At 43.6% G+C, this 13,156-nt stretch overlaps 1 protein-coding gene across 2 annotated transcripts in view; it reads left to right on the top strand.

Annotated features, from left to right (window-relative positions):
* The first annotated feature begins 2,080 nt into the window (after positions 1 to 2,080).
* Positions 2,081 to 13,156, top strand: part of LOC105462729 — a 26,728-nt gene continuing 15,652 nt past the window's right edge. The window contains exons 1-4 of one of the 2 annotated variants that reach the window (XR_976104.1): positions 2,081 to 2,618; positions 3,165 to 3,501; positions 3,910 to 4,114; positions 4,874 to 8,714. Coding sequence is in view for 1 of the 2 variants with exons in the window: in XM_011709556.1 (XP_011707858.1) it covers positions 2,081 to 2,618; positions 3,165 to 3,501 (875 nt within the window). In the remaining variant the exon portion in view is untranslated. Of the gene's footprint in view, positions 2,619 to 3,164; positions 3,502 to 3,909; positions 4,115 to 4,873; positions 8,715 to 13,156 lie in introns of those variants that run through there. The other variant, XM_011709556.1, reaches the window with a different exon arrangement.

Genomic DNA, 13,156 nt, shown 5'->3' on the forward strand with positions numbered 1-13,156 from the left:
CGGACCACAGCCTGTCCTGTCGAGGACTCCTCGCCGAGGTGGTCGAATAGTCACGCTTTAACCCGCGATCCGCGAGGCGGACGGCACTCGCCAGGAACGCCGCTGGTGCTCGTACGCGAGAGGAGGAGGAGGAGGAGGAGGTGGTGGCCCCGCGAACATCTGTCCTGGTCCCCCGGTCTGTGTCGCGCCTTCACCGCGACACGGTTTCTCCCTCCGAGATCGCAGGAGATCAACGAGATCATCGTGATCCGATCGCGGCGGCCGGTGTATATGTGTGTATGTGTATGTGTGCTCCCATGTACCCATCAGGAAGGATCGACGGCGGCGGATCGATTATCGTTACGGCGACGGGGATAGTCGCGTGTGCGACGGGAATTTCGGAATCGCGGCTACACGACCGATGTCGATGCCAAGTATTCGCTGCGTGGCAACCAGTTGCGGATGTGAGCTGGTGTTAAGCGGGACCCGTTAAGTGTTACCGCGAATGGTCCTTCGGCGCAGGAACCAGGCGGGACGACGACGACGACGGGTAGATCGCGTCGAGACGCTATCAGGATTCGCCGGCGGAGGCTCGCACGGATTTTGAATCGCCAAAGAGTGCGCCGAGTGCTCTTTATACTCTTCCGGTGGAGACAGACAGACGGCACTTCGGTGGATCGATCTGGAGCGCGTGACTGATTGTCAAGCACCTGTCGCGATCGCTGTTGATCGCGGATACCTGACGATTAGCACACAACGGCTGACATCCCGGACGAAAAGCGCCTTCATTAGCGAAGAAAATGTTGACAATTGTGGCTTCCTCTAATTAGCATAATTTACGATCGGTCCTAAAGCTGGTGAGCAACCGTTTTTTGTAGGGGTAGAAACAGTCGCGTCACGTCGATCTGCGCTTGCCATATAAGTTTAACACACGCGATATCGAATTCCTTTGACTCGATATCCGTCGTTCAAATATCACAACGTGCGCCTTACCGATACAAAAAAAAAAAAAAAACGAAAACGAACGACAGGCCTAACTTGGGATCAACTGATTAACAATTTTGAAAATAGCACGCGACTTTTCTAAACGCGTGTGGATCACCAGCCCTCTCGAAGATTTTTCATATACGTGCGCGGGGGCTGCTACGCGCGCGCATTATCGAAATGCATGATTTCCTGCAAAACGGCAGCGGCTGAAAGGTCGTGATCGATCGACTCAATTTGATAACCCAAAGGAACCTTAAAGCGTGCAAGGTCGTTATGTATAGCGATAAGGCGGGGACTTTCCACGGCTGAAAAGCCCAAGGAGGAGAGTCGAGAGAGGTGCAGCCGTAGTACCGTGGCCTATCTACACACGATGCCGAGATTTACAAGTACCTACTCGAGCAAGCGTCGAACTTGAGAAGATGCAGACGGGGCGATAATCGAATTCGTCGAATCCTGTTCGCGTAATGCCGAGCCAAGGCCATCGCGAGAAGGCGTGCTTGGTGCTTTGCATGGCGCGCAGCATCGATTGCAAGATCTTGCTTCATGGTGCTCCTCGAGATTTCGGAAGGAGATCCGCGACGATAGAGCAATAACGCGAGGTCGTCGATTGAGAATCTCGGGCAAGCTTCCGCGCAAATTGTATCCTTATTTTTTTTTTATATCGAGGAACTCATATCGTTCGATGAAATCCCCAACGGTCCACACGACCAAGTTACCTGACTACCATACATCGAATTTCGCAAACGAGTTAGTAAACGGCCTCGCTCAATGCTTCCTAGCGAAAAACGGAATCGCGATCGCGTTCACTTGATCCCCGGTACCCTGCCGCACGAGTCGTCCACGAGGAAACCGATGATCGATGCGTGTCTGCTCGACAGTTGATCCCGGAGGATCAAGGACCCCTCCCCCTCCCGTAAACCGCGTCTAACGAACGAAGCGATGATCGGCCTGTAGATCGGCGCGCTCGATGAATCGTAGAATCGAGCATCGAGCAGCAGCCAGCACCACCCGAAAAAGAAGAAGAAGAAGAAGAAGAAGAAGGAGAAGGAGAAGCCGTAGAAGAAGCTTAGCCGCGTATAGCGTGGTCTCGATCTCGAGATAGCCGTCCCGGGTGATGCGCGGAAGCAGCTCCGAACTCCTGCTGGAGGCGAGCTGCAGCCAGTGCCAGAGCGATCACGATCGTGGACAAGGTCGGGATAGCGGCGGCGAGCACGACTTTCCCGAGCGGGAGCTACGTCGTCGCAAGCTGTTGGAGCTCGGGTTCGGCGCGTCGCGGCGCCGACCGCCACGGCGTACTTGCCGTCAGCGGTTTAATTTCTACGCGACATCGGCGCTGGCCTTCGTCGCTACCTCGGGCGGCGCGGCGCTCCTCTTCCTGGTGCCGCTCTACGTCGACCCGGCCATCAGCACCCTAGCGGCGGACTTCTCGCCGGAGCCGGTGATCTGCACGACCTCGCGGCGCGAGGACCTCGCTGGTCTCTTCAACTGCACGTGGAGCTCGTGCCGCGAGGGATGCACCAGTGATGTGTACAGCTGCACGCACATATTCGTCACGTACACGCCGTGGAGTAACGCCAGTATGAAGAACGACACCGGCGGCAGGAACACCACCACCGCGAACAGCACGTTCGATCTGGGCACCGTCACTGCCGGTAGGATCACTAAGTCGCAGCGGTCCTTAGCATTTCCCACTTTTCTCGTATCTTTCATATAGATAATGTAATTGAGAACGATAATTAGTGATAAAACAAATTGGACATTAAATCCGCGGATTGGCAAAAAAAAAAAGAAAAAAACTAAAGTAACGCTGTAGAGAAAGAGGCAGGAAATTTAAAGTACGAAGTAGAAAATCTGAAATATCTGAAATATAATAATATGATTTTTGTTTCGAAACATAACAATGTTGAACGTGAGATAGTCCATACGATTTATGTCATCGAGCTGGGCGTGAAATTCGTGACATAACGGACGGAATCTATAAAATTCAAAAAACGTAATGGGTATCGCTACCTCTTTCTCTGCTGTTATTTGACTATAAAATAGAATGTATCGCCTGGGAAATCGAAGAGAAATTGGAATACATTCCGATTTGGTAGATCAACGTTGCCATGCGGATTGCATGCGTGCTCGGCAAGCATAAAAATTCAAAATCACCCCCGATGCTAATCTCCGCTGTAAAATATCTCTTTGTCGAGCAGTGTCCTCGTCCCCGGGGGACGTCGAGGCGGTGCTGCTGGTGAACATCAAGGGCTGCGGATATCCGCCGGCAGTCGATTGCAAGAACTTCACCCGCGAGTTGGGTTACGAGGGCGCGAAGTTTCCCTGCCATTATAGCCGGGTGAACGGTAGCATAGTGATGGCGAACTATAACCGCGAGGCACAGGTCGCTACCATCATGCACTTCTTCGCGGCGCCTTTCGTAGTGACTCTCGCGACCAGCGTCGCGCTGTGTGTGATGCACTGTGACTGCAGGTGCACGCCGCCACCGCGACACCCGCCGCGCGGCATGAGAAGATCCAGGGCCAACGACCTCAGGTAATTAAGTTCTCGCCAAAGTAACAATGCCAGAAATATACATATACACCACACGTTCGTATACCTGGACAATTTTCTTTCGACGGACGTACGGATTGTCATTAGCCTATAGCTATAACTATATGTCCATATGATACACACGTTTTGCGGAATGAGTTTAAAGTTTTTGCCTTTGTTAGTTGAATGGAACGTATTTAGAATAGAGTAGAGTAGAGTAGAGTTGTCACACACACCGAATAAAATTGCTTTATTGTTATTGTAAATAATCGAACGCCCTGACAAACGCGTCGAAAATCCGCGCGCTCTAATATTATTAAAGTTATATAACAATACGGACTCACGATAATGACAAGCCACACACAAAGCTGGTAAATTGGTGTTAATACAGCAATTATTGTAATATTACAGCTGCTGCATGACTATAAAAAATCGATAAGCGGGTTAGAAGCGTGCCAGAAGTCGTCCGATTTAGAAGGTGTATTTGACAAGGCAAATAAACTTTCTAAACTATACGTAAGACAAAGACGGCTTAACAATGATGTTACTACCACCGTACTTACTGTCGTCGTGAAACGATGCTAAACTCTTTCGGCTGCAAATACTGCCTTAGAAGGTATCTGAAAGATCATTTTTCAAGGATTGATTGGTGTAATCTTATCAAACTTCGTGTTCCGTTGTGCATAAATATTTATTTATGTGATCGTGTTACTAAACAATCTTCTTAGCGTCTCTTCTTCACTCTATCTATGTATTCAAGAAAATTAGCAAATAACTTACCTTTCGCGTTGTATAATATCAAGAATTTTTATTACCGTGAATTTTACGAAAATATAATCGTAGTCGTTTTCACATTGTCGACTTGTTATGATTAAAATTTACAAATGTTTGAAATTAAATTTTAGTTAATACACAGAAGAGTTTCTCTTTAAAATATTTTCTTAAAAGCATATTATCTTAAAACATATAAATATCACAAAATTATTTTGTGAAAATTGTATACTCGGTTGTCGTTGGAGCGCGAAAGCAAAATAAAGATTACAATTGACAATTTTTTTTTTATATAACAGCAAGGAGAATCGTTTATCTATAGTGAATTTTTGAGATCCGCTTTGACGCTTCTCCGCTTTCGCAATATCATCGTTCAATTTAGACATTTATATTGACTTACGTTGCTGACTTTTTCCTGTGAAAGCTTGTTACTGCATGCAATTCATAGTATTTTGCTGTAAAGTATTACAGACCAACGTATCTTCCCACTCGCTATAATTTATATGCAAAACGCTTTGCCGCAAATACTAGCGCTTTTTGATACACGACGGAACACGGAGCGCTGCCTTAGGAATAGAAATACACATTTATCATATTATTACAGAAAAGAGCGAATCGCAGAAACGGAAATCGGATATCGATTCATCATCTCTCTCTCGTAATCTCCGCTAATTAGCACCAAAAGGCGCATTCATCTCATTAACGAAACGAGTGCGCTGCCGAAAGCCGTGACTGCGCTCTCCGTGCAACGCAATGAACATGTAAAAAGAGATCTCTAATTATCGATCGGAAATGCCGTAAGTAATTCCGTGCACTCGGAATAATCGACAGCTCTCTTTCACGGAACGTTGATATGTTGCGTGAACAAACATAGAGCAGCGCGTAACTCGCGTAACTCGCGTAATCTATCACTCTTCCGAATGTCTTTTTTTTCCTCTCCCCTAATTTTTCTTCTTAATTGAGTCGTTGAGCGAAACGCGAGTCATAAATATATCACGTAAGTCGCATTTTTCTCATTAAAGTGAGAGGTTTTATAAAAGTGCCTCGTATGAAATCCTGTTAATGTATTATAGCAATTTTTCTAGATCAGCGGGACTGCCTAAAGTACTTTTGAACAGAATATATATCTCAAACAAAACCACTTAAAACAAAAAGACCAAAAATCTGAATCGGAGTTTATCGTAACTATCATAACTATAATATCGTAATTATCATACCGCTTAAAATGTATGACTCACAATTATTGACTTACCAATTATTATTTCGCTCAACTGCTGAATTTCCGCTGTTGCATGCCCCCCGCACAGAAATCAACGCTGTATTAAGAGAAATAAAAGGGACCAGATTGTTGAATCAAGAAATCACACGTCAAGAAGCTTAGTGTAATAACAGCCCGCAGGGGCAGCAAGAACAAAAAGAATTATATATATGTACTGTTATTTCTATAATATACTCTCATCTCTAATACCACGTCGCACACATGCCGAAGATTCGCTGGAAATGGACTTGAGTCGAGTTTTGCGCTACGTGCTCTACGAGGGTAAGATATTAATCCACGTGCTCACAAGTGACGGCAAATGTAAGAAGTAGATGGTGCGATCGAAGCCAAAAGTCATGGCGGTGGCGTTTCTGCTGTTTTTTAAGCATCGCGATTCAACGTGACGCGCCTCGAGGGCTCATTCCCTCTTCGAAAGCCACCTTGTTATCTTTCTACTTTCGACCGTTTGTCATTTCCACGGCGATGGTATTAGAAGACGGAGGATCGGGGGTGGCAAGGATGACAGCTAGCAAATGGCAGCCTCGACTGTCATACATCAGATTTGGATTAACCGGTGACCCTGGCCGTGTTGTATTTTTCTCTTTTTCTTCTGTTTCTTTCTTCTCGCTCTCGCTCTCTCTCTCTTTCTCTTTTTCGCTTTTTCTCTCTTCGCTTCCCCTCTTTTTATATCTCTTCTTTTTCACTTTTCTTCGTAAAGTTGTTTGCTACTGTATCGCGTGCATTTCCACCGCAAACGGTATTTCCGTTGTTAGGATTTCTCGCTTTTATCTCGCCAGGCCACGAGAGTTGTCGCACAAATCGTTGTAATCCGTAATAATGTAATTATGTTTGCCCGGACTCTAGGTTCCGGGATTATCTTGGTAATCATGTTCTATCTCAATAAAACTGGCGTGTATCATTTCCCGTAGTTCATGCTTTCGTATTTTGACAACGACTCTCAGTGAAATTGTCGCCGTCGATTCTCGTTCTAAGTAGCACAAGTAGTAGATACAAGATAAGATCGTCATGGAATTTATATTAAAGATTATAAAGATAGAAAAAAAAGAAAAGAGTATAATAAAATGTTGTGAGAAACAGTGAAGTCGTATGGTATTCCTGCACTCCACGGGATTTTTATCGGACCCGATTTTAAAGTGATCTATTAAATCGACGATTTTGCATGTCACGCTGTTTGATCTCGACGTTCAACGATACCGTATCGAAATTTGTCGTGCGCGCGGCGAAGAAAAGACGCGATACACGATACTGCTGTCGTGTCACTGTTGCAGGAGATCACGTTTCGTATCAAAGGAGAGTAAAGATGAAGTACGTGGCAAATTCCGTTATCGTATCCTTCTTCCTCCAGAATATCCACGAGACAGACGGCTAAGCCGGTCGTGCCATGAAATACGAGAAATTCTTCTGAAACGCGAAAAATTCATCCCGACGTAGTATACGTTCGTGTGCTATCATCATGCTAACGATTACGGCAAACTTTTCGCTCGAGCTTTACCTCGTGTATAAATTATGCGAGATAAATGGACTTGTAATCGCGATAAGGTACACTTCCATTTCCTGTGAAAAGGAGTTGCTTCCGCGCGAGAAGAAGGAGCAGAGAAGAGGAGGAAGAAGTTGGCTCACTCAAATTTATGTCGCACAAAGTAATCGTCTTGCAAAATAATCAGTATATCTGACAATCTGTTTTTTCTGAGCGTCACAGAGAGAAGAATCGAGCTCTCGGAAAGAGAACGCGGGGAAGAAAGTAGTATACTTAAGCGTACTCGTTAACTTGCGACCACGGGCGAGATGGCATCGTACATAAGCGGATGAAAGGGACGGAAAAAAAATCCTCTCAAACTTTTAATTGAAACATCGCTCCGAAAGAGCCCGTAGCTTCGTGTCAACACGTGAATAAAAGAATGTCTCGGAAACTCGTTTTACGGCATGGCCGAAGTCTCCGCGGCTATTAGCGCGAGAATGAATGAGATTTTAAACTAGCACATCGGAGGTAGCCTCTTTGAACATCCTCGGGACAGTTAGTCGAGAAGAATATCGCGCAAAAGTTAACGTCATTTGTATCTTTCCTTACTCAATGACATTCACGGCTATTCGTGGTCTCCTCCCACAGTTGGAGCCCGGCCAAAAACTTACAAAAGGATATACTTTTGCTGACGGGTTAATTTATAAGTAACTTCCATTCATCTAACGCTTCATAAAAGATTGCAGTTAAAGTTGTTTTTACACGTAAGATTGCTATTTAAAATTGTTACGTCTTATCTTTAGGAGTTTAGTTATATGCACGAATGTGGATTATTCACTGAAATATCCGTGATGCAATAACGAGAGATATATAATTAATGGCAATAATTCATTGAATAACAAATTCTAAAAAAGAAGAGAATAAAAACCGATTACTTTTACATTATATATTCCAAGTTATATATCTTGTGTATATCGCTAAACTCTTAATACGATGCGATAATATTTTACGTTATACATTTTACACGTAAAATGTAAATTAATACATTTAACAGGGTGTATTAAAGGACATTGTTTTTCATTTTCTTTGCTCCGTGACCCTTATATATAACTCGGTTGACATTTACGCGAATTAGTCCGAAAAGTTATTGCTTTATTCTTGTTCGGGTTATCCCGTAACGGTACACTCAGGATATGGGAAGAATAAACGTTGGAATTTCCAATTATGCGCAAATTGCATGGCTTCTACCACGCGCGCGCGGTGGTTAATTTGACATTTGAGCAATGCTGCCTGCCAGTACGTTTCGGACGCATGAAGTTACGGCTGCTTCACTTCGCAAATCGCCGTAGCGATGGAGCGAACTGTCGCGCAAAAAATTGGCAGTGATCGAGAGCGGGATAAATAAATAGGGTAGATCGTTCACTGTCTCGCGCATACGCGCAATGTGGTTGCAATTTGCAATTGCATTTGTCCTGCATTTCGCGCTGGGGGCACATGCTTTACAATCCCATTAAATATTTATTTAATTTGAAACGCTGGTACGATTGTTTATGATTCTCGTGCGTACGCATCATTACTTTGTATCGTATATACGTTATCACGCGCGCTGACGTGTTTAACGAATGACTCATAATCGATGATAGCATCGCGAAATGTACAATAATTTTATTGTGCGCGGGAACGCGGAAGGAATATAATCTTTCTTTTATAAAGTCAACCACGCGAACGATTTAATCTAGTTGTAATAATTTAAGCGCGTGAAGAGAAAGAGAGATAGATAGAGAGAGAGAGAGAGAGAGAGAGAGAAAGAGAGAGAATGCACACTTTTATCTTGTGCATTCATCAGAAACATAAAGCGTCCTTTGTAAACTGTATTCCGATGTATCACGATTATTGCATCTCTCTGTTCGATACAACTTGCGTGAAAGTTTCATTTGCCTTTTTTTCTTACAAACTTATTCCGCTTTACATTCTGCCTTACATTGTCATAATAACTATACACTCGCGTACGCTGCATATAATTCCTCGGGCAGTCTGTTACCGCGATATCGGTTATATAAACGCGCGTGCAACGCATGTGTAAGACCGCACATGTGCGGGTACGCATGCGATTTTGCAGCCCCCGTGTAGCTTTGCTCTCGATCAGACGGAAGCTTAAGGGTGCCTGACTTTACCGAAGCGCACGCAAAATATACAGTTGCACAACGCCGATGCTTAATTGCTCCGTGTTGCACACGGCGCATAACTGCCTCCGCCTCCAACGCGGAGGCGTTTGCGGTAACGGCGATACATCGAAGGAAGATTAACTCTACGGGGGCTTAACGTGCAACGGGTTTAACCCGACGGAGAAGGATAACGAAAACGCTAAAAGGGATATTAATTGCGCGAAAACCGACATTTCCGACGCGCCGTTAGAAATTTAATGTTCTTTAAGAGTTACCGCGCGTTGAAATAGGTACGACGGCTAAGAATTAAATGGTATCTATTCGATACGTTCTAGTTACAAAACAAGTGTGATTAAAAGCGATCAAATTCTCGCGGGAATTGAAGGAAAAAACAGGATCTTCAGATGAAGCAGAAATTTGAGACTATATAAGAATGCCATTGAGTAAGAAAGATTTTTGAATTATGTACGAAGAAAATATAAATATCTTGTTATGTCTAAATTGTGCGTTTATGCCAACAGAGTGCAATATAAAATTCAGTAGACCTCAATATTCCAAGTACCGCGTCTGTTCCATTAGGATCAACGCAATGGAATATTTCGTATTTCTGCTTTCCTCCGCATTGTTGTCTGTACTAATATTTTGTTCGTCAACCAAGTGACGCGCAAGTGCCTTTTCGTCAGGCAGGAGACCTCCTGAGGAGCTGTACACTCGATTACTCGCAACAGTCCCTCGCACTATCCGTCACCTTCACAATGGATCTCTATTCGGGATCCCTACGTTATTGACTATTTATTCAATCTTGCGCTGGTGCTCGACGCGCTCGTTTATTCCCGTCTCGCAGAATTATGGTTTCGATCAAACTAAATCAGTTCACGACGCGACGAGGTCGCGCGTTACACATACAGGCGTATACATCTTTTACGTGCGCGTATACGCCACACAATCTTACGGTATCGCACACATCTACTACGTAGTGGCAGGCGCCGCTGCTCGGTACTGATCGCTGTGGAAGTGGTTATCTAGCTCGCCATTAGGCACGATTGTAGTTTAATTGCTTTTGACGTACGTTCCCGGCCGTGGAACCACTTCAGTCCTTTTAAAAGTAAAGTCGAATCTCCGCGGCATCGAACGGGATCGCGAGAAATACCGAAGGCTTTTATGGGATTTTACGCTTTTAATTATGATGAAAAGAGTTGGCTCTAACCAGGGGAGATGGAAGTGAAGGTAAGATTAACGTCTTAAACCGACGCGCAAAGTTGAAAATATTTCTACGACCATTGTGATAATAATCCTCTTTTGTAAAGTTTGATAATTAAGGTAAAAATGAATCGTATTTTATTGCAACATTTATTTAAACGGAATTATTATTTGGACAGAAATTGCTTGAAAAGTTTTATGGGAATTTCGTATCGTACATCGCTGTAACCAAAGGGCTAAAGTTAAAGAGCGAAGTTGAGATCGTAGATACTCCTTGATAATAACACTTGAGAAATTTTGGGAATTTATAACTTAGCAGCTCTGAAAAATTATCTATTAAAATTCCCGCACCGATTTCCTCCCCTCCTTCATCCGCCCATCCCCCTTTATATGAAACGATGCCAACGCTGTTGTTGTTTACCGTTTCGCGATGTGTCGCACTAGAAGTTTGCTGCCGTCTGCCGCGCAATGAAGAAAAGTCGCCATGCTAGAAACAATATGAAGAGTGGAATGCAGGTCACATGGCGCGCATCTCTTTGGAGTGCATTTCACGTATGCCTTCGTCGAACGAGCTGGATTTTTCAGACAAAGAATTTATCTTGATTATCTGGCGCTCTGATTATTTATGACAGCCGTACAACAAAGCGCTTGCCCGCGCGATCAAAATCAATAAAAAAAAAAAATGCGTGAGCCACGTTCACAACAGGGCTTCGTGCGGGACGCGAGAACAATGCAATCGATTGCGCGCGTTTCTGTCAATGCAAGTTAAAATCGATAGTAATTTAACTAGGCAACGAAACCATACGTAATGTAATAATTATTGACGGCGTATTCTGTGAATACCATTATCTCCATTTAAACTGCAGTTATTCATCGGCGGGGTGTTGACGTTAATCACCACCGATTGACAGCATTTCTATGAAGTAGCTACCACGCTAAAGAGCTTTGATTTCGAGTTGCTTCAATTCCATTACATTCCTTTTGCCTGCATTGATAACTTTTGTCCTACATTTTATAGATGTACCTACAAATGTGTACGATAATAATGTGACCTGCACACGTATATATAAATAACATTTGAAACGCGTTTCGAAAATCCGGAAACGGAATTTTAGAGGACCGTTGAGTCTTCGTAGTGATTCGAGTACCGCGTCGAGTCCCCTGTGACTTAAGGATCCCTCGAGCGTTCCTTTTATTATTACGCAATGCTGGTATATAGATGTGATAAATATTCAATTTATGTCATGTCGTTGACAACTCTGTCGAGCTGCGGTGAAACGATCCTAAATTGGTCGATCCGCATTTCTGCAATGGGACGCGATGATTGACGGGCTCAGTATTTATTCACGGGCACGTTAGACAGGTATCGAGCTCGCCCGCGAGTCGGTAAATCTTTGCCCATTGGCCGAGCATAAAAACGATCCTAATACGTTTAGCACGTCCCCGTGGATAAGTTATGCACGAAGTGTAGAGCGTTGAATCGAGTTCCCAAGCGGTCCGGGCGAACAGATGGCGAAACACCCGCTCATCGATCGTGTCCCTTGTCGTCTTGCCGCCAGTTTCCCCAGTGAAGGGTAGCCACGATACGGTGAAAAGTATTTCAAATATGGGATTCATGCATTCACCTGGAGATAAGTTAGTACTCGCCTCACCCGTTTCGCCAACACCCTCCACAAACTGTTTTGATTTGGTGATTTATTTTCTTCACGTGCGCTCAACCAGGATTCACGTGCTCCAATTTCTGTCGTACGTTCTGAATAAAATAATGATTCTGTCACGCAGATATGATGACGAATTATACATGAAATATGTGTGACTAAAATGCGTGCTGAATTTTAATATTGCACGTATTATATAGGAACATATATGTATAGAAGGATACTGAATTCAAAACATTTAATATAATATAGTGTTCCATTTTTTAGTTGAAGGGAATATAATTTCAGATTATTTAAATGAAATTCAAGCGGCTTTTCAAAGGAACAAGACAAATTGTTGAGAAAATTTCTTAAGGCCGAGCCTTGTTCATTTATTTTTTGTATATATTTATCTATTTTGTTCGCTTTTCAAAACTTATTATCTTGCGTAGCGAGAACTATCGATATCACATTTTTTAAAGCTATCATTTAATAATAAAACTAGTTCAATGCGCAATTACTGTAAAGAAATATGGCTCCTCACAGCTTACGTCTTAAATTTTGCGGCACGTAAGTGTGGTAAATTAGATTCTCTCAAGTAAGAAGTTGGTGCAAGTATGTACTTGAATGAGGCATACGAGCCAAAGTGGAGGGTCGGTCTCCCTGGAAATCGAATGAAGCAATTCCAGCGAAATCGTTTCAGAGAATTACTAAAGCTCGGCTTCGGTGCGCAAGAGAATTTCTGCTAGATCTTCGAAATTATGTGTCTGTTGAAATGCGGATATGGATCAGCGAAAGAACGTAACGGGGGCATTCTTCGCTTGAAATTGTAGACACTACAAATGATATAAACTCGGAATGCAATCGCACTCTTCTTTTCTCTTCTCTACGTTGCAATAGGTGTACCGTTAGAATGTTTGATTTATTTATTATATTTAACGTTGTTTACCTTATTTATTTACTTTATCTTCTGCAGATTTGTGCCAATATTTCCAACAAGTGAATTTATCACGCTTAATTTTAGCGTGACTGCTTCAGGCGAATTTAGGTGTACATATGTATAATACATGTCGTAACAGGTCACTTAGGAAAATTATATCGATCGGCTGCATTTCGCTGGGGGGGAGATCGGAAGAGCACACGTCTG

Source organism: Wasmannia auropunctata, unplaced genomic scaffold (assembly GCF_000956235.1).
Source record: "Wasmannia auropunctata unplaced genomic scaffold, wasmannia.A_1.0 LD336095.1, whole genome shotgun sequence".
NCBI lineage: Eukaryota > Metazoa > Arthropoda > Insecta > Hymenoptera > Formicidae > Wasmannia > Wasmannia auropunctata.